At 43.7% G+C, this 21,570-nt stretch overlaps 1 protein-coding gene across 2 annotated transcripts in view; it reads left to right on the top strand.

Annotated features, from left to right (window-relative positions):
* Nucleotides 1–15,010, top strand: part of ETV3L (ETS variant transcription factor 3 like) — a 34,650-nt gene extending 19,640 nt beyond the window's left edge. The window contains exons 1-5 of one of the 2 annotated variants that reach the window (XM_069062845.1): nucleotides 8,123–8,333; nucleotides 9,520–9,757; nucleotides 10,021–10,210; nucleotides 10,386–10,509; nucleotides 13,867–15,010. In XM_069062845.1, coding sequence (XP_068918946.1) covers nucleotides 8,273–8,333; nucleotides 9,520–9,757; nucleotides 10,021–10,210; nucleotides 10,386–10,509; nucleotides 13,867–14,345 — 1,092 coding nt within the window. In that variant the 5' untranslated portion in view covers nucleotides 8,123–8,272 and the 3' untranslated portion in view covers nucleotides 14,346–15,010. Of the gene's footprint in view, nucleotides 1–8,122; nucleotides 8,334–9,519; nucleotides 9,758–10,020; nucleotides 10,211–10,385; nucleotides 10,510–13,866 lie in introns of those variants that run through there. The other variant, XM_069062846.1, reaches the window with a different exon arrangement.
* The last annotated feature ends 6,560 nt before the right edge of the window (nucleotides 15,011–21,570 follow it).

The following is a 21,570-nucleotide window of genomic DNA, read 5'->3' as shown; positions in this document are numbered from 1 at the left end:
AGGCCAGCGGCTGCACTGAGGTAAGGGACAGGGTCTGTAGCTGGGGGTAGGGGGACAATGAAAGAGTGTAGAAAGCCCATCTGAATGGTTGGATCTTTCCCCCAGCTATGGAAGGGGCAAGGGATGGAACAAGGTTAAAGGGACTTCAGACTTAAGTGGGAATGAAAACCAAGGGAAGGGAGAAAGGGGCCTTTTAGATGTTAGGCAGCTATGGAACCTGATGTGGGGCAATTGAGAGAAGTAAGAGGAGACTGTTGGATGGGTGAGTAAAGGGATTGGGGCACCTAATCCACTTAAGTGACAGGCAGTTACCCCTCCAGATACAGGATGACTATGGAGCCAGTCGGGGGACCCCTGAGGGGGAAGATCCCAGAAGGCTGATATAGGACAGCTGCAAATCAATGTGTTAGAACGGAGATGCTGACGAAGGGCCAGTTTCTGCTGCCTCCTGTACCCCGCTATCTCTCCATGACCTGGGGGGAAGTGTTTGAGGCTACTCCAGAGTAGGTGGTTGTACCAAAGACTAGAGGATTTGAATCAGAATGGAGAGAGGTCAGGAGGAAAACTAATAGGATCAAATTCAGGAACTCTTTTCTCATTCCCTAAAGTTCCATATCCCTGCCTTACACCTGTCAAACAGACCCAACTAATGAGTTTGTCCATCAGGTGGAAGAGCTGATAACAGCGGGACAAGTCTGACCACAAGGGCATGGGAAGGACAGGGGACAGCAGAAATCCAAGGCTATCGTCAGGTGAGGTGGAATGTTCCACACCTTTAAGAACCAGCTAGCTAATGAGTGCTTAGAGATCACTGATTAGAAGAGTCCCTGATCACTCTTTCTCTCCCTTGTCAATCCCTAGAACCCTTCCCAAAGGAGTTAGAACTTAGAAGAAAGCTAAAGACTTAGTCACCTAAGTATTCCTTAATTCAGTCTCCTGTTGATCTCCTACTTCCTTTACCTACAGAGTGACTTGGAAAAGGGGATCCAGGAAGAAGGTCAGAACTGTGTAAGGACAGGAGTTCCATGGCACTGGAGTTCCTAAGGGAAGGGTCTCCCATTATATCCTCCTTCTTAACCTCTGTAAAGTCCTTGAACATCCTTCCAAGATAAATTTCGGAGCCAAGAGACAAGCAGGAGAAAACTTTCTAGCCATTTCATACAAAAAGTCCATTCTCTTCCCAAGGTTCTACAAACCAAGACCAAAGGTATCTTCCTTCCCTGACAAGGATCAGGGACACTTTAGAAACTGAGGCCTAGGGGTAGTAAGGGATAAGGATAAGAAAAGAGATAGGATGTTATTGAGGTTAAGCAGAGTTTGGGATGCAATTTGAGATTGTGGTTTGAATATAGGGTTAGGGTTGAGAGTGGTCAAAATTTCAGTTTGGTTTGTGGGGGGGTGAGTAGGTACTAGCATTAGAGTTAGACTTAGGGTTGATGTTGGAGTTATCATTAGGTTTGGGGGTTCACAATGAGGTTTGGGTTGGGCATAGGATTGATATTGGGATTGTCATTAGTTTGGATATTAGCATTGAGGTTTGGGTTGGGTTGAGACTGGGGCTGAGGCTTGATTTGAGATTAGGGTTTAGATCTGGGTTGGTACTAGGATGAGGCTTGAGGGGTCCAAGTTTGAGATTTAAGCTGAGGTTTGTTTGAGGATTGGAATCTGGGTGAGTCAGAGACATTCTCCTAAGTCTGAGGAGTAGAGGAGAAGTGGCCTCAAGTCAGTACCTGCTGACGTCTGGGTCCTGGTTACTCAGCATCTACTTCTAACAGGGCCACCTCACCCTAAGAGCCTTGTCCCCAGCTAGTGGCTTTCACTTCCTCTTCCTCCTTCCTGGCCCCTCTGAAAACTCAGCTTCCCAGCTCTAGTGGGGAATTCTTGTCCTTTCAAGGGGAGAGTCAGGGAGTACCCAGGCTGGGGGATCTCCTGTTGCATGGGAAATGAGTAGATTTGCCCTTTACTACCCTACTATGAAATTGTCTAAGGGGGTAGATAATAAGACTAGAATGCAATAGATTTGCCCCTCACCATGCTACTATGAAAGAGCTCAGGGAGCTAGTTAGTAGGGCAAGAATGTAGCAGAAAAAGAAGAAAGCTTTGGGGAATCTAGTAACCCTCCCCCACCCCACCCCAACCACACACACATTCACACCCTAAGTTACAGAAGGGAAAGTGATACAGCAAGAGTTCTGTTCTAGATGCCTGGATGTTCAGAGTTCAGTTTCTAGATTTGAGGAAATCACCTGGAGACAGAGACAAAAAGAAAGAGAGAAAAAAAAAAGACAAGCAAAACAAGACAGAAACAGAGACAGAGATAGTGCAAGACCCAGCCAGAGTCAAGAATAGATCAAGCAAGACAGAGAGACATGGCAAGACAGAAAGAGACCCGAAGAGCCCAAAAGAGACAGAGACAAGAGAAACAAGCAGAGTATGAGAGATAGACAAAGACAATGGGACCCAGAGGCACAGAGTTAAGGTGAAAAGGAGAGATAAAGAAGAAAGTAGAAAAGAGGGAACAGTCTAGAGAAATTTGGGTGGAGGAAAAAGAAGAGAGAAGGGGATAGAAAAGGGAAGAAGAAGAAGGAGGATGAGAGAAAGAGAGGAGCAATGAAAGAGAAGAGAGAGAGAAGAGAAGGGAAAGAGAGGAGAGGGGAGAAAGGAGAAAGAGAAGAGGGGAAGAGAGGGAAGGAGGGGAGAGAGAGAGAGACAGAGAACAAAAATGCGATAGAGGAGGAAATGAACAGATGCCTAAGAGAAGTCAAGATTGAAAAAAGGAAGACAGAACACCTGAAAGGAGAGCTTGTAAAAGAAAGCTTTGTTGTCTGTTTAACCCATGAGGAGGGCTGTCCCTGCTTTCCCTTTAGGACTACCTCTCCCCCGTTCCTCCCCCCCCCCCCACACACACACACATGGAAATTGGAAGGGATTTTCTGGGCTAGTGTAAGTGACTTTCTCTGTGACCTTCAGCCACCCAGTCTGGTGTGGTTTGGGGGGGGGGGGGAGTGAGCTGGGGTGGAGGGTCTCGGTTTGGATTTCTGCTCCACAGAGTTACACAAACCTTTTAAATCCCAAGGTCCCCAGAGACCTAAGAACCAAGAATCAGAGGAGTCAGCAGGGGCAGGGAGGAGGGAGGAGAAGGATAGGATAGGAGAGGGAGGGATGGGCCCCAGACTTCAGCAAGATTGGGGGAAGCAAGGCTAAAGAGAACCAGCCAGGGGTGGAAGGCAGTGATACAAGAGATATGTTAAGTATTGGACTTAGCAGAGACAGCTAAGTGGAGACAGCATTCTACATACTGAAAAAGAATTCTGGAGAGAATTAGGCTTCATCTTGGGGATGGGGGTAGGGGGTGGAGAGTAGAGGCAGAGAGCCTGATACTGCAGTGGGAAGGATGTTGGTTAGACAGAAGAAAGTGCTTCCTAGCTGCCAGAAGTGAATGGGAATAAAAGATGGGGTGGTTTTTTGTTTGTTTTTTTGTTTTGTTTTGTTTTTTCCCAAAGGGAAAGGGGAAAGAGAAACAGAGCTAGATAAACACAAAGACTGGGCAAAACTGACATAAAGAAAAACAGAAAGCAAAACAACCAGCCAAAGGCAGAATAATAACCTCCTTGGATTTGGATCAGTCCAGGAGAGGGATACAACATTTAGGATAACCTACCAGCCTGCCCAGGTTTACTGTCCTAGAATTTAAACCGTCCCATCCCCCACCCCTTGAAGTCATTGGAGCTTTGGGTGGAGAGGAGGAAGAAAAAGACTGGTCCCTACCCTTGAGTCTCCAAAGGGAAAAAAAGGTGGCTGGTTTGGGGGCCCCTAACTCCCTCACTTCTTCCCCCCCCTCCCCTCACTAGCCCCTCTGGCTCTCCTCCCCTAAGCAGCTTTAGCTAATAGCATTAAGAGAGGTCTCAGGAGGGGCCTCCACTCAGGGCAGAAGATCAAACAGGAGTGAAGGGGCCCGGCCCCTAGTCTTCTAATCAGATTGGGGCTTGGGAGGAGGTGTATAGTTGGGAGGGATACGGATCAGCAGAAGGAGGGGTAGTGGTGCCTGGGGAAGCAGGCTCATTTGTTCAATGCTAACAAGCATGAAATCTTCCCCAGGAGGCCTACCTCTTTTTCTCTGGGGGATTTTTCTCTATCTCTCTTTGTCTCTCTTCCTCCAACTCTATTTTCCCCTGTGGGTCTCTCTCTAGAATTATACAATTTGAGTTGGGAAAAAAAAATCTTAGCATGTTTCTCTCTTTAGCTTAAATGGCGTCTGTCCTGTCCCTCATGCTGTTTCTTCTTCCATGCAGGTCTATGTTCTATCTAGAGTTTTTTGGCTCCTTTCTTAATCTGACTCTTCCATCTCTGTCTCCTCCTCCCTGTCTCTCTCCCTCTCTCTGTTTTTCTGTCTTTCACTTTCTCTGTCTTGATTTTCCTCTATCTCTGATCAACCAATCCCTATCTTTGTATATGTATATATATGTATGCCCAACAAATTTACATTTTCAGGTGAATTAAACATTTTTTTTGTTTACCATAATGACCAGTTTTTGTCTAATTTGTTAAATTTTATCTATTTGATCAGACTATGCTGTCAATCCATTTTGGTTATTAAAAAGCACTCCCCCTCACCCCTTCCCAAGTAGGCATGGTCTTTGCTTCTCTGTCCATCTGTCTGTTCTGTTGTGTATCTGCCATCTTCTCTGGGCTCCTATCTGTCCATCCATCTGTCTGTTCTGCCTCTCTGTCTCCTTCAATTACTTCCTCTTAGAAGGAAGGTACAGTCTGAGTCAAGAATTTCTCCAGAATTTCTCCCTACCCAACCCCCAACCTCTCAGGTTCTCCCTCCCCTCTGAAGCTTCCTCCCAATCTTTCTCTGCACTGATTGATTCATCAACTGATTGAAAAAGTGGTACAATAAAAAAAGGCTATGGGCTCAGAATCAGGTTCCAATCCTGATACCAACATTTATAGTGTGGCCAAGATCAATGATGCTATCTCTTTAAGATTCAGTACTGATGTTTCCACATCAGTAAAATGGGTGTAATAAAACTCTCACTACCTAGCTCAAAGGATTGTTGCAGGGACAGTGCTCTGTAAACCTTAAAGGGTTTGTATACATGTGAATTGTTGTTATTCATTATTTCTGCTCAGAATATCCTCTCTGGCTACAAAGCTCCCATCAAAGCCTTGATCTTTATAATCACCACCATTATCCTCATCTTCATTATTATTATGAGAATGACTTAATAATCATAACTCTAATAGTGGAAGCTGATATTGACAGAAGAAATTATTAATATTGTAGCTATGCACACAATGACATAATAATCTTCACTTGTTGTTCAGACCCTGCTTCCCTTCTAGAAACAGAGGAAGCTTAAGTAAAGAGATTTGGCCCCCTCCTATCTCGATCATTCATGATTAGGTTATGATCCTTTATGATTTATGGTTCTCAATACCCTCTGTGTGGCTCTGGCCACTGAGATGGCCCTGCTGCTGTGGCTGGAGGGGGGGAATGATGCTGAGCTCATTGTAAAGAAGAAGAGTTTCTAGGGGAGACTGGGGTTGGGGGAGAGGAGGAGAGACAGTAAGAACAACAATCTCAGGTCCCAGCTTGGGGATCATCCTGATGGCTGACCAGGTTATATAGGGACGTGCTGTTACTGTCTAAGGTTTGACACAAGGAACAATTTTCCAGGTTAAAGGCTGGAAACTGAAATTTGGTCCTCATTCAGGACTGTTGTTACATTTGGTTCCCCTGCTTCCAGTCCTGTTCCCTCTCTGATCTATCCTCTACTCAGCTGCCAAATTAATATTCTTTTGACTCAGTTCTGGGGCAGCTCTGTGGTACAGCGAAAAGAGCACCAGTCTTGGAATCAAGAGGACCTGAGTTCAAATTTGACCTCAGACACTTACTAGCTATGTGACGCTGGGCAAGTTACTTAACCCTGATTGCCTCCCAAACCCCAGACTGAGTTCTGACCATGTCAATCTCCTACTCAAAAATCATCAGTGGCTCCCTATTGCCTCTAAGTTAAAACACAAACTCTTTGAGTGCAGTATATATAAAAGTGCTCCCCAATTTGTCTCCTACCTGCCTTTCCAAACATCTTATTCCTTTTCATACATTCTATTTTCCAACAGACTTAGCTTACTGGCTGCTCCTGGAACCTGGGTTTTCACTGAGGTCAGACAGTTACTTGGTGGCAGTGTCAGAACTCAAACCCAGACCTTAGTCTTTACCATACTATTGTTTCTTCAAGAAGAGGCCCCATAAGTTCTGTGATTCTTAGGAAACAACAGTCTGGGTACCTAGTGACTGGTAAAGATAAGGGGCCAGCACTTGCTTCACCCTGGGAGGTAAATTTGCATTTCCCATTTGTAAATTTAGCTTCTTAACTTAGAATACCTGTGGGCCAGGAAAATGCTATCAGATTCTTTAGAACCAAGGGAGGACCTGAGTTTCCTCCTCAGCTACTGAGAAAGGCATGTCCCCTCTTTTGGCCTCAGTTTCCTTATTTATAAAATGAAGGGGTTGAATTAGAACTAGTGACCATGGTCCCTTCTAGCATTTATAGGAAATGTAGTCTGTGGCTTTAAGACACATGAGCTCATTTTTATGCATCTCAGGTATAATATATATATATATACACACATACATACATATACACATATATATATATATATACACATATATATGTGCATTTTGGGGGGGTATGAACCTGGAATTTTATCAGTGTTAGGAATTCCTGATATAGAAATTCACTTCCACCAATGCAGATGAACAACTCACAAATATTTATAGTCTTAGAGAGCTTCCTAGTGTACTGAACATCTAATTGACTTTTTCACAGCCACATAACCAATATGTGCGAGAGACAGGACTTGAATTCTGGACCTCCTACTCCAAAGCCAGTTCTCCAGACACCAAGTCATGCCGATCAGGTCCCCATCTGGTACCCATTATGGAAGATAGTACTGTATAGTGAAAAGAGTATTGGAATGGCAGGAATCAGGAGACCTGGGAAGTAAACTCAACTCTGCTACTCACTTCCTGCGTGACCTGGGGCAGGTCCCTTTATATCTCGACCTCTAAGCTTTCTACAATATAAAGTGGGAGGATTGTATAAGGACATCTCTAAAATCCTTTTCAGTTTAACATTTATGATTCTAATTATGTGTTATGTTAACCTCATCAGAAGAAGAACTTTAAGGCAAGAAACCATCTGATCTCTTTGTCTTTAGACAAAACTGAGAAATCAGACAAAAATCTCTATTGCATTGAAAGTTCCAAAAGAAAGAGAGTCCATAATATTCCTTCTTCCTCCTTCCTACCTATTTTGTCCTTCCTTGCTGGAAAGTCTTTCTTGAGATCTAACCTCAATCTTCTAATTATATTATTTCCTTTTTTTCTGCCTGGCTTTAGATTATGTGTTTCCCTTCCTGCCTCCCCACCTCCTACCCCCATGCAAATTCCATCCAGAAGGCAAATATTTGTAACATATATTTTCAAATCTCCCATCTGCCAGCCATGGGTGAATTCCATATCATTTCTTCTCTTCCAAGATTTATACATTCTCAGGAATCTCCCCTTTAGTCCGTGTGAGTGTGTGTGTGTCTGTGTGCATGTATGTATGGGAGTAGGGAGGGAAGAAATAGCAGTGCTGCACCTCAGTCTTCCTTTACTATCCATGCCACAGACACCCCACCCCCCTGGACTGATTGTTTAAAAAGAGAATGTGAGATTAATTACATCTTCTCTTGTCTTCTGTCAGGAAAACCCTCAATCCCCTTAAGCCCTGAGTGGAAGAGAAGGGCTCTCACTTTTTCTAAATCCCTTGATATTTGGGGGGCAGGGAGTGGAAGGGGGACAGAAAAGACCCTTTGACTATTTCCCCTCCCTACCCCCCTACATCTATTTAAATGGTTAAACCCCCAGCCCTGGCTCCAGGCTATTATGGTGCCCCAATCTGAGATGTATTCCCTGGGGAAATGAAGGAACCTTCCTGGCTCTGGGTCATAGTTACCCTCCTCTATTATGCCTCCACTTTTTTCCCTTTCTCCTCTTACTCTAATCCACCTTTAATTTCCTTCCCTCTGAACCCTTTATTTCTTTCCTTCTACTTTTCTTTTTTCATGCCCCCATCTCTGACTCCTTATACAAGCGTTATTTTCATCCCTTTCTCTGAGTTTCCCTTTATTTGTTCTCTCTGTCTCCCCTCCTCAATTAGTCCTTCTTGTCCCCCAAAGTTTGGACAGACAGAGCTCTCTTCCTTAGGAGTGGACAATGCACTGCCACTGTCTGGCTGAGGGCATCCCCCCAGTTCCCAGCTCCTACTGGATCTCAGGTAAGACACTTCTCAGCCCATTACCCCTCTTCCATGGTACATCATCCCCCTGTAAAGAAGAATTAATTCTTTTCCTTACCCCAGAGTCCCCCTTTTCTTTTTTGAAATTTTTAAAAAATACTTTTAAATTGAATTTTAAAGAAAAATTTTCATGCATATATTTTTTTCCTCCCACCAATCCCCCACTCTGGGAAAAAGAAAAAGAAAATGCTTATAACAAATAACAATAATAGCTAGTGTTTATATAGCATTTTAAGATTTTAAAAGTACTTTAAAATTATTATTTCAGGGGCAGCCAGGTAGCACAGCGAGTAAGAGCACCAGCTTCAGTGTCAGGATGACCTGGAGATCGAATCCCGGGCTCAGACACTTAGCAACCACCCAGAAACACCTAGCCATGTAACCTTGAGCAAGTTACTTAACCCCAATTGCTTAGGGGTGGCCAGGTGGCTCAGCAAGTAAGAGCAGAGGGCTCCAGTGTCGGGATGACCTGGATCAAATCCGGGCTCAGATACTCAGCACCACACCCAGAAATAACTGGCCGTGTAACCTTGAGCAAGTTACTTAACCCCAATTGCTTTAAAAAAAAAAATTATTATTCCATTTGATCCCACAACAAGCCAGGGAGGTAGATATATTATTATCCTCATTTTATAGATGAGGAAACAATGAGGTTAAGTGATTTGTCCAGGGTTAGACAGCTAGTAAGTGTCTGAGGCTGATTTTGAACTCAGTTAGGTGGTGCGGTGGATAGAGTACCAGTCCTAGAGTCAGGAAGATTCATTTTCCTGAATTTAAATCCACTGTGTGAGAGACCAGCTGTGTGACCCTGGGTAAATCACTTAACCCTGTTTGCCTCAGTTTCCTCTTCTGTAAAATGAACTGGAGAAGAAAATGGCAAACTATGCCAGTATAATTTACCAAGAAAACCCTAAATGAGGTCATGAAGAGTTGGACATGACCAAAATTGACTGAACAACTTCCTGATATGCATAGTAAAGCAAAACAAATTCCCTTATTGGCCATGTCCAAAAACTGTGTCTTATTCTACATATTTGTCCATCACCAAGAGGTCCCTTTTCCTCTATCTCTACCCTACTCTCATTGGGAAGTTATTCCCATTATTGGACAACAACTTGTGAGAAAGAGCCAGATAAACCACCTTTCACTGTCTCATCCCCGCTAGGCCTGGCCTTCCCAGACTGGGCCTACAAGGCAGAGTCCTCCCCAGGCTCCCGGCAGATCCAGCTGTGGCATTTCATCTTAGAGCTGCTTCAGAAAGAGGAGTTCCGCCATGTCATTGCCTGGCAGCAGGGAGAGTACGGGGAGTTTGTCATCAAGGACCCAGATGAAGTGGCTCGCCTCTGGGGCCGAAGAAAGTGTAAACCACAGATGAACTATGACAAGCTGAGCCGGGCCCTCAGGTGAGGGAAAGACGGGGAGGAGAGAGAGGGAGACAGGACTCCGAGTCCTTAACCACAGGGGTAAGGAAGAGTTCTAGGTTCTAGTTTCTGATCCTATTGGAACTATGGGTTCTGATAACTTCCCCTTCAGGGTCGTGCCCTTTGAGGCTGTATATATAAGTCCCCAGTAGTGCCTATGAGGTATTTCTGAGCTGTGGTCCTAAGAGATGGGCCATTTTTGGCTCCTTCTGTTGTCTATCTAACCTCAGCCTTGTCTTCTCTAGATACTACTACAATAAGAGAATCCTGCACAAGACCAAAGGCAAGAGGTTTACTTATAAGTTCAACTTCAGCAAACTCATTGTTGTCAACTATCCGCTGTGGGACATGCGGCCCCCACCCCCACCACCTCTGTTGCTGGGCACCCCAGGCATGTACGGTCCAGCCTTGGTGCCTGTCAGTATGCAGAGTGAGGTAGGCATGATGGCTCTTCCTCTCCCAGTGTCCCTCCTTCCAAGGTTCTGCTCCATGCCCCAGTGTCATCCTAGACACCATCTTAATCCTCCTCCTCCTCCTCCACATTCAACCAGTCCCTTCCTGGCCCCTCCTTTCAGGTATTCTTAGAAACCTTGACCTTCTTACTTTCTAGCTCCTCCACACCTTTTTGTTCACCCATCGGGCAATTATGGAACAGCTGGCTGGGCAGCGGACCAGTCCCTCAACCCCGCTGGACCCCCCTGGGGATAAGAAGGGAAGCAGCAACAGTGACCATGGTGAGTGACTCTGGAAGGAGATAGGGGAATCTTCAAGTAGAAGAGGAACTCAGACTGGAGGGTGTTTCGTGTTTTTTGGGGGGGTTGAATTGTTACCCTATGTGAATGACTATAAGGCCTCTGGAAGGCCCAGATAGCTTTGGTTCCTCCCCAGTATCCAAATTTGCATCATTCTCTCCCACCCCTACCCATTTCTATCAATTTTCATACAAAAAGGTGCCTTTAGTTACTCCCTGCTGTGCTCCAGGACATAGGAATCCTTCCTGTCAGTGCTTCCCAGTCTCCCCAGCAGGCTCCTGGAACCTGGGCCCAGGTGAGTCTGCTAGCACAGTGGGTGTGGGACTGTCTGAGGACCTGCCTGGACAGGTAGTCCAGAAGCAGAACTAGACAGAGCTCCTGGGCAGCCCTGCCTGCTCCCTCCCTCTTATCCCCCCAATCCTGGAAATGCCCTACAGCAACTTAACTTCTCTATTTTCTAGTAGTTTGGGGTTGTTGTTGTTAGTTGTTTCAGTTGTGTCCAACTCTTTATGACACCTTTAGGGATTTTCTTGGCAGAGATGCTAGAGTAGTTTGCCACTTCCTTCTCCAGCTCATTTTGCAGATGAGGAAATTGAGGCAAACAGGGTTAAGTGACTTGCCCAGGGTCACATAGCTAGTAAATGTTTGAGGCCACATTTGAACTCAGGTCTTCTTTACTCCAGGCTCAGCACTTTATCCACTGTGCCACCTTAGGGAGAAAAAATACCCCAATACTCCTTCACAACTGATTCCCACTATTGTTTTGAGCTTACATCCATTCTCATCTATCCCAACCCCCAACAAAGAAAAATGAGGATACTATTCACTGAATTTAGAAGCAGCTACAATCCTGAGCTCTGGGATTCTGGATTGTAGTTGGTCTGGAGGGATACTACCCTCCTTTATATTCTCCCCTCCTAAGAAAGGAGGCTACTTCAGGGTCAGATGAGCACCCTGGAGGAAATTCATCAGGGGTCAGAAATCACTCATGTTGTTACAGAACTTTAAAGTACTTTCCCTCCAGCAACTATGTGAGGTAGGTACAAATATCATTATCCCCATTTTTTTTTTTTTGCTTTTAAGGGCAATGGGATTAAGTGACTTGCTCAAAGTCACACAGCTAGTTTTTGGGTAAAGTGTCTGAGGTCATATTTGAACCCAGGTCCTCCTGACTTCAGGGCCCGTGCTCTATTCACTGTGCCACCTAGCCGCCCACATTATCCCCATTTTAAAAATGAGATGGAGGCTGAAAAAACTTAAATGACCTATCTAAGGTCACCCAGATAGCGTGTGTTAGAGGCAGGGTTTGAACCTAATTGAGTTCTGACTCAGCTCTTTCTATTATATTACACTTGCCTATAGGGAAGAAATTGTGGGGATGTCTGGGAAAATCGGCTTGGCAGAGAGTAACATTATCATTCTCATCATCATTAATCATCATAGCTAGCATTTATACAATGCTTTAAGGTTTACACAGTGCTTCATATACAGGACCTCCTTTGAACCTCACACCAGCCCTAGAAGGTACATGCTATTATTACCCTTAATTTGCTGATGAAGAAACTCAGGCTCTAAGAAGTTAAGAAATTTGCCCAGTGTCTGAGGCCATATCTGAGCTCAGGTCTTCCTAAACTCCAAGTCCAGAGATCTAGAACCACCTGGCTGCATTAGGAAATAGACCCTAAGGGAAGAGGTTTGAGATTGGGCTGTCTTCTTCAGCCCTGTGCTGACAGCTAGGGAACCAGAAAGAAATAGAGACTGTGTCCTCAGGAAGCTCCCAGATGAAGGCAGAGATAAGCTATGCTCCTCACCCAAGGGGATATATGGAGATGGACAGATAAGATATATCATTCTACTGCCAAAGAAAACTTTGACTTTCAAGGTTGGTGAGCTGGGGAGAAGTCAGTGCAGGAACACTTTCTACAGGAGAGAATATTCAATGAGGGTGGGAGGCAGTGTGACATATTAGGAGTCTGAGCCATTACTATGGATTATTTTATTGAGGGCAAAAAGAGTTTGGAGCTGGGTGGTGGCAGCAAAGATGGTGGTCCAAACGAGGGTCCAGTGTTGCTGGGAGATGCCCTGGGTGAGGGAGTTGGGTCAAGATGTTCGCTGAAGCCAGAGAAGGACTATGAGATGTGGAGATGGCAGTCTCTGCACTGCTGAGAGGAGAAAGTACTCCATCCGCCCCCAGTCGTTGGCACCCTGGGGCAAAGCTCTGGATGCTATGACCTCCTCACGGTTCTAATAGAAAATGTACTTTATCTAGACATTGGTTCTAGTCCTAGCTCTTCCATTAATTGGTGGTGTGATCTTGGGCAAGTCATTTCCCTGTCTATAAAATGATGGGATTGTACTACATGATATTTGAGGTCCTTTCTAGATTTAATTATCCATATCATGGATTGCTTCAAGGTCGAACACTATGTTCTGTGTTCCAATGTTCTATGTTCAAAGGTCCTTCTGACTTTGGTATCCCAAGATACTGTGATAGGACTAGAAAGAAAAGGACCAGGAATGTACTATGTAAACCAATAGAGTCCCTCTCATGCCAAATCACTTTTAACTTATCAAAGTACTTTCACATTTTTCATATTGTTCAATAAATGTTTTAATATTAGTCATCTTTATTAATAATTTTGTTGACAAGTACTTATTTGTGATTTTGTTTAATGCCTTCACAATAACCTTACTGAGTAGGCAAGGCAGGGCAGTATCATTGTCTCCATTTTACAGATAAGAACACTGAGGAAGGTTAAATGACCTGCTGGCATCACACAGTGAGTTCATTACAATGTTGGAACTAGAAACCTTATCTACAGGTTAGGTAAAATACAAGCAAGGTGGTACCAGGAGAGACAAAGGGAGTGATGAGATTCAGGAGGGAGAAGAAGCTGAGAATAAAGACATTCGAAGAATTAGGGAGAGGACAGATTTTAGAGATTGTAAAATTTCAACTCTCATTTTACAGGTGAGGAAACTGAGGCCCAAGGTCACACAGCAAATAATTAGACATTAGAGATTCTAACTCAGGTACTCTGGGTCCAAATTCAGTCCAAATTCACTATCAGGGGTTCTTAAACCTTTTTTTTTTCATCATGGACTCCCTTGGCCATTTGGGGCAGCCCATGGACCCTTTTATCAAAATAGTATTTTTAAATGTACAAAATAAAATACATAGGAAACCAATTATGCTGCAATACAATAGTCAAAATATCTTTCCCATCCAAGTTCTCAGACTCCCTGAAATCCATCCATGCATCTGTGGACCCCAGGTTAAGAATCCAATACACCAAGCTATCACTCCTTCTGACTCCCTTTTTTTCCCTCTCTCTCCAGGTCTTGGCTCTCCCCAAGCTCCTTGCCTGTTGAACCCCTGCTACCATTTCCAGAATCCCCGGAATGAACTTCCTCCTCTTGCCTCTTTACCCCCACCCCTTTCAACTCCTCTTCCAAATGAGTGGCCTCGATTCTCGGGGCCCTTCCTCCCCCCTACCCTCCCAGAGCAGCAGTCCACTGGGCCCTCTAAGACTGATTCTCTATTTGCTGGAGTGGGATTCCCCAAGGGTGGAAAGGTTTTCCCAGGGTTTCCCCTTCTGGCTGGGATGGGGCCTAGGGCAGGAGAGAGGTTGAGGTTTCTATCTCTAAGACCTGAGGAGACTGAAGTAAAGGAGGATTTAAGGGTAGGAGGAAAGGGATGTCAGAGACATGTAGTCGATTTCCCTTCAGGGGTACATAGACTCAAAAGCAGGGAGGAAAACCCCGCTTCCCAGGATCTGGAGACTTTCAAAGCCGTGTGGCCTTTGGATCCTCCTTAACTGTAAGGTAACTGATGAAACTTCTCCAACCCCATGATTCTGTTCTGTCCCTCCTTCACTATCTTACCTTCTTCCTGGGTCTGCCTCACCCTGGCCCCAACCCCACACTGGCTCCAGGCACTGAACATGGGCCTTCTACTGAAGTAGAAGGATTGAAATTAAACTTAAGGAAATGAAATGGGGATCCCAAGGTGGGAGGGCAAAGGTTTGAGGGCAACAGGGAGGGTTGTGATTCCTCTCTTCATCAAATGGAGTGGGATCACTGAGATAGAATATCCCTGACCCTTCAACCAAAGATCTCATCAGTTCAAGAGGCTCGGCTTATTCCCCTTTGAGGTGGGGGGTATGAGGAGGTTCCTCTATTGGAAAGTCCCCAACTTTCCATCATTCTCTCAAAGGGTTAATCACAAGGTAAGGGATTAAGTTGGGGAAGGAGGGGGGACCCTAAGTGTTTCCAATTGTGAAGTCACTCCTTTTAAGTGTCATAAGAGTGACTGAGGTCTCCCCACTTCCCCAACCTAGCATGTGTCTATGTTTCTTTAGCTCGTTCTCAGTCTCCTCCCTTCCCAGTAAGTGCTGTGACTCTGGGGTTTCTGGTTCTAAATGGACACATTCCCTTCTACCCCCGGATCTCTCCTAAGCTCTGTAACCCACCCCACTGTGGTGAATAAAATGCTTTCAACCAAAAACATGCCCTCTGCCCTGCTGACTTCTGCTACCCTGTGTGTGCCCCAAGCATCCCAGGTTCAACATGACCCCTACTTCCTTCTTTCACCTGAATTTTCTAAATCACCTGGAGAGCTTCCGGCCTTCTCTGTTCTCTAGAACCAACCACAGCCCGATTCTTCGTGGATAGAGAGAAAGATCTCTCTACTGGGAAGGGAACTTGACTTTTAATTCAATCCGAATTTCCCTGTCTGGAGGACAAGAATCTTTCTGAGGACAAGAACAGAAGCTATAACCGATAGCTGAAATCTGCTCTGGATTTCTTAATGGAGCAAACATCTGGCAATTATGTAATGATAGCTGCCTTCTCCCTAGGTTAGATATAAAGATTTGAGAATTGATCCCGTATTACTATATCAACGAGCAGGAAAACTAAGTCAGAGCAGGAGGCCTCCCCATCTCCAGATCTCTGCCCCCTCCAACCATTCTGAGAAGCCTGTAGACCCTTTAAGGATATGCTTTTGACTCCTTTCTCTCAAAGCCCATTGTGGAGGACGTAACTCTATTCCATTTTGGAAAAAATTGGGAGGGGTGGCTAGGTGGCACAGTAGATAGAGAACTGAATCTAGAGTCAGAAAGACCTGAGTTCAAATTTTACTTCAGACACTTACTAGCTATGTGACCTTGGGCAAGTCACTTAACTTCTCTTTGCCTCAGTTTCTATCAAGTATAAAACAGGGCTAATAATAATAGCACCCACCCAGGATTGTTGTTAGGATCAAATGAAATAATCATTGTAAAGTGCTTAGCACAGAGTAAGTGCTATATAATGCTGGTTCTCATTATAATTCCTGTGATCATTGGAGTTAGCCAAGGAAGGATCTAGTCAAACCCTCTCATTTTACAGGTTAGGAAACAGAAACAGAGAAGTTAAGTGAATTGTCCAAGGTAATACAGGGATAGTAAATAGCAGAGTCAGGGTTCCATCTCTAGATCTCCTGACTCCAATTTAAACCCTAGGTCTTCTTACTCAAACATGTGTTGCCCTTTCAACTTCACCACAATGACTTCCAAAGGGGCCCTCTTTGTGCAGCCAGTGAGAGCTTAGCAGAACCCCAGGGGTCCATGTTGGCAAGCTGGATCTGGGAGCAACAGGAAAGGCCAGGCTAGGGACTGCGGTCTCCCTCTCTCTTCCCCTGCATGAAGTAAGAGCTCTTAAATACCCCCCACCCCACCCCACCCCACCCCACAGTTCTTTCTCCTAGGACAAACCCAGGCTGGGGAATGGACCACTGAAGAATTCATCCTCTTACCACTGGCCTGTCCCCCACCCCACTGTGGGTAGGAGGAAGCCCCAGGCTGGGGCTTTCCCACTGCCCATCCCAGCCTGAGAGACAAAGAACCTGTGTTGTCTGCTCCCAGCACAAGGACTCAAATTGTCTTGTGTGGGACTTTGGGGCAGATTCACTGAAAGACCGCCCAAAGGTGAACGGGGGCTTTCTTGGGAATGGAGTCATCTCTTGTCTCTCCTCTGAGCCACCCCACCTTCTCTGACTGCACAGTTCTGCTGGTCTTTGAGTTCTGTGCCCCCTTATTCACACCTTCAGGTCTCTGGGGTGGGGTGAGAATAACTTTGAGCTCTCCACTGCTTGTGAGTGGGTGGTGTCAGCACAGTGAACCCAGGAGTCAGAGCTCCCAGTATCAGCCTCAAGGGACTCAGACTTCTGGCTGGTGAGCTCTGGGTTTGAGGCGCCAGACAGATTTGGTAGATTTGGACAGGTATGGACATGGGCTGGTTCTGATGGTGCTGGAAACAAGGTTAAGGGCACGTAACAGGGGCAGGGACCATATATTTACCACTCTACTTCCCCTCTCCTTTACAAGTCTAACACACAGTAGGCTTTTTATTAGTATCTGTAGAATAAATGACTAGGAAAGACAGAGACTATACTCCTTCACATTAACCCCCTCCCCAGCAGAACTAACTGTGGGCTTCCCTATTGCACCAGCGCCCTCTGGTGGTTACATGCAACCATTACAACAGCCTGAGAAAGCCTGGAATTGAATTTAGTTTGGGTACAAAGGTGGTGAGAGGTCAAGAAACTGTCTAGAGACCAGAGGTGAGAAGCACCATTGGCAGACAGCTCAAAAAGACAATTTATAGTTGAACTTTAAGGTTTCCAAAGCTCTTTACTTACAGCAACCCTGTTTGGCTTGTATATTGTTTTTATAAAATTTAGTATACTAATATACTAATTAACATACTAATTTTATAACTGAAGGAGCTTCTAATAAACAAATGGATAAACAAGTCTGAGCTTCGGACCACCTCAGAAGTATCACAGGATGCCTTTCTGGTGGTAGAATTTAATTCTTTAATCATCTCCAGAAATCATACCCCAGGTTAATTCTCCAATTTCAAGAATTCTGGATTTAGAGTCTGAGGATCTAAATCCAAATCCTAGCTCTGCTCCCTATTGTTTGATCTTATAATCTTCCCCTTTTTAGGCCTCAGTTTTGTCATATGTAATATGAGAAGGTTGGACTAGATGACCTCTAAGGTTTTTTCTAACTCTAAACACTATTTAAATAGTTTGAAAATACTTAGAACTCATCCACTTTAATCTAGGGCTGGGGTTCTTAACCTGGAGTCTGTGAACTTTTTTATTTTTAACATTTTGATAATTATGTTTCAGCATAACTGATTGCCTTTGTAATTTCATGCATTTTATTGTATGCATTTAAAAACCTCATTTTTGAGAATGGGGATCTGTAGACTTCTCCAGACTGTCAAAGGGGTCCATAACATAAAAAGGCCTAAAGAGCTTTTGGTTTAAGGGGGAAGGGAATAAGTATTTATTAAGCACCTACTATATGACAGGCCCTATACTAAGTACTTTGTAAATATTATCTCAGTTGATTCTCACAACAGCTCTGGGAGGTAGGTATTATTGGTGGCTCAGTGGATAGAGCACTGGGCCTAGGGTCAGGAAGACTCATCTTCCTGAGTTCAAATCTGATCTTAGACACTTTCTAGCTGTGTGACCCTGGGAAAGTCACTTTAACCTGTTTGCCTTAGTTTCCTCATCTGTAAAATGAACTAGAGAAGGAAATGTCAAACCACTCCAGTATCTCTGCCAAGAAAACCCCAAATGGGGTCAGAAATAGTCAGACATGACTGAACAACAACAACTTCCTGATTCTAGGCCCAGTGTATCCACTGTACCATCCAGCTGAGTGGGTAAGGGAAGAGATGACAGAGTCCAAACTTATAAAACAAACAAAAAAAAATCAGGGCTAGAAAAGATCTTAAAAATTATCTAGTTCAACCTCCTCATTTAAGAAATAAGAAAACTGATGATGCTTCAAGTCACACAGCTAGCTGTGGAACTAGGACCAGACCCTACCTAAGTCTTCCTTCCAACTCATTGTTCTTTCTGATACATCATATTATGATTTGTACATATAAAGGGTGATATTAAAGGCAAATTAGTGGAAAAAGGAAGAATTGTCTGTCAGATTTATGGGTAGGGGTACAGTTTATGACCAAATGAGAGATACAGAGATTCATAAGAGGTAAAATGGATAATTTTGATTACATAAAATTAAAAAGCTTTTGCACAAACAAAATCAATGCAACTAAATTTAGAAGAAAAGCAGGAAACTAAAGGGGAATCTTTACAGCACTTCTCTGATAAAGGTCTCATTGCTAAGATATATAAGGAACTGAGTCAATTCGAAAGAAAAAGAGGCATTCCCCAATTGATAAATGATTAAAGAATATTAATAAGCAGTTTTCAGAAGAAGAAATCCAAAGTATCAATAGTCAAATTTAAAAATGCTCTAAAGCACTATTAGAGAAATGAAAATTAAAACAACTCTCCAGCACTACCTTATATCCATAAGGTTAGATAAGATGACAAAAAAGGAAAATGACAAATGCTGGAGAGGACTATGGGAAAACAGGTATAGTAATGCACTGTTGGTAGAAGTGAGCTAATCCAACTATTATGAAAACTAATTAGAAATGACAACAGAAATCTATTAAACTGTGCATACCCTTTGATTCAGGGGCCATCTCCAATCATCCTGATTTATATCTTTCCACTAGACCCAGATAGTTCCAAAGGAGAGAGTAAGGCTGGTGACTTTGCACAGTCCTCCCTCTCTTAAATCCAATTCACTTGCAAGTCATTGCATCACCTTCCTGATGTCATGGTCTTCTTTGTGAATGAAGGACAAACAATAACAACAACAACTCTTTGACTCAGCGATACTACTAGGTCTATATCCTGAAAGAAATGAAAGAAAGAAGAAAAGGACCTATAGGTATAAAAATACAGCAGGGGAGGCCAGGTAGCACAGCGAGTAAGAGCACCGGCTCCAGTGTCAGTATGACCTGGAGATCGAATCCAGGCTCAGACACTTAGCACCCACCCAGAAACACCTGGCCGTGTAACCTTGAGCAAGTTACTTAACCCCAATTGCTTAGGGGCGGCCAGGTGGCTCAGCAAGTAAGAGCAGAGGGCTCCAGTGTCGGGATGACCTGGATCAAATCCAGGCTCAGACACTCAGCACCACACCCAGGAATAACTGGCCATGTAACCTTGAGCAAGTTACTTAACCCCGATTGCTTAAAAAAAAAAATACTTACAGCAGCTCTTTTTGTGGTAGCAACTAATTGGAAACTAAGAGGATGACCACTAATTGGGGAATAGCTGAACAAATTGTGGTATATGAATGTGATGGATTACTATTGGGCTATTAGCAGTGATGAAGGAGATAGTGTCAGAGAAACTTGTAAAGAATTGTATGAACTGATGCATAGTGAAGTGAGCAGAACAAGGAGAACAACTTATATTATAGCAACAATGTGTAAAAACAACTCTGAAAGACTTAGAAACTCTGATCAATACAATGTTGTTCAGTCATTTTCAATAGATTCCAACTTTTTTTTGATACCTTTTGAGGTTTTCTTGGCAAAGATACTGGAGTGGTTTGCCATTTCCTTCTCCAGCTCATTTTACAGATGAGGAAAGTGAGGAAACAGGGTAAAGTGACTTGATCAGAGTCACACAGTTAGTAAGTGTCTGAGGCCAGATTTGAACTCTGGAAATTGAGTTTCTGATTCCAGGCTCAGCAGTCTGTCCACTGCACTCCTAGCCCAGATGAAACATGCTTTCTACCTCCAGAGATAACTGATAAATTCAGTGCAGATTTAAGTATATTTTATTTTATTTTCCTTCTGCACCCCTAGTTGCACTGATGAAACATGCTTTCCACCTCCAGAGAGAACTGATAAATTCAGTGCAGATTGAAGTATATTTTATTTTATTTTCCTTCTTCCTTTTTTTTTTCTTTTTTAGATATGGCTAGTGTAGTAATTTGTTTAGTGTGACTACACGTATTTCTTTTTTTTTTTCCTTTTGGGGAGCAATTGGGGTTAAGTAACTTGCCCAAGTAGCTTTTTTTGTGTGGGTGTTAAGTGTCTGAGGCTGGAACCAAACTTGGGTCCTCCTGACTCTGGGGCCGGTGCTTTACTCACTGCACCACCTAGCCGCCCCGACTACATATATTTCTATTAGGTTTTTTGGTTTCATGTTTCTTGCCTTCTCAATGGGTGAAACATGGGAATGAGAAGGAAAGAATTCAGAACCAGAAATAAAATAAATTTGAATTAAAAATTAAAAAAAAAATCTATAGGATTAGAAAAAATGTTAAATGAATATATCATGTTGTCTTTGCTTACCACAGGGAGACAATCAATATCTCTTAGAAAGAAAATATATATTAGATTAATAATAATTATAACTGTAATAACTTGCATTTTGAAGTATACAAAATGTTTAGTGGTTATTATCTCTTTTGAGCTTCACCCCTAGAGATGTAACCCTTGTCTAGCAGTCTCCTGCTTCAAAGTAAGTAGAAATAGATCTACCTGTTTTCCCCTGCATCTGTCTGGGTCTTTGGGCCCTTAAGAAAGATGGAAGTTTGGATTTTAATAGCCCTAGCAAGTTACTATGTTAAAGGGCAGCTGCCGACAGTTGCACTACTGTCTTCCCCAGCAGGAGTTTGCAAAGGGCAGATGCGTCACTTGCTGCTTTCTGGCTGATTCATTCTCCTGGAGAATGGCTTGGGCACAGGAGAAGCTGAGGGGTCATTAGGATAGGTAGTTTCCCTTCCTCTCTTTGAATTTCGAGATTAAAAAATGCTTGGTAAAGTGACTTTTTGGTCCATGTGTTCCCCTGGTGAGATGTGAGGGATAGAACATAGAAGATAGGACAGAAGGAGCTGAAAATTCAACTTTACCTGAAACAATTGGATACTCTCTCTGCTTCAGAGCTCACTGCTCCACTTTACTCTCTCCCCTCTCTCTCTCTTTTTTTTAACCACTATCAATGCATTTAACCTATGTGACAAGTGATTGAATTATTCGGGAATTTGCTAAGATGGGAAGATAAATTTGGAGAATTCAAGTAGGTGGGGACACAAACCAAGAGAATTTCAAGCAATTTCCCTATACTTTAACATGTTACCTTGGAGATATTAGGGAAAGCTG

The sequence above is a fragment of the Petaurus breviceps genome, unplaced genomic scaffold (assembly GCF_028583685.1).
Source record: "Petaurus breviceps papuanus isolate PSGF00001 unplaced genomic scaffold, PetGlider_PUasm1.0 90510, whole genome shotgun sequence".
Classification (NCBI taxonomy): Eukaryota; Metazoa; Chordata; class Mammalia; order Diprotodontia; family Petauridae; genus Petaurus; species Petaurus breviceps.
The sequence above is the reverse complement of the archived record's forward strand: the minus strand, read 5'-3'. Positions and strand labels throughout refer to the sequence as shown.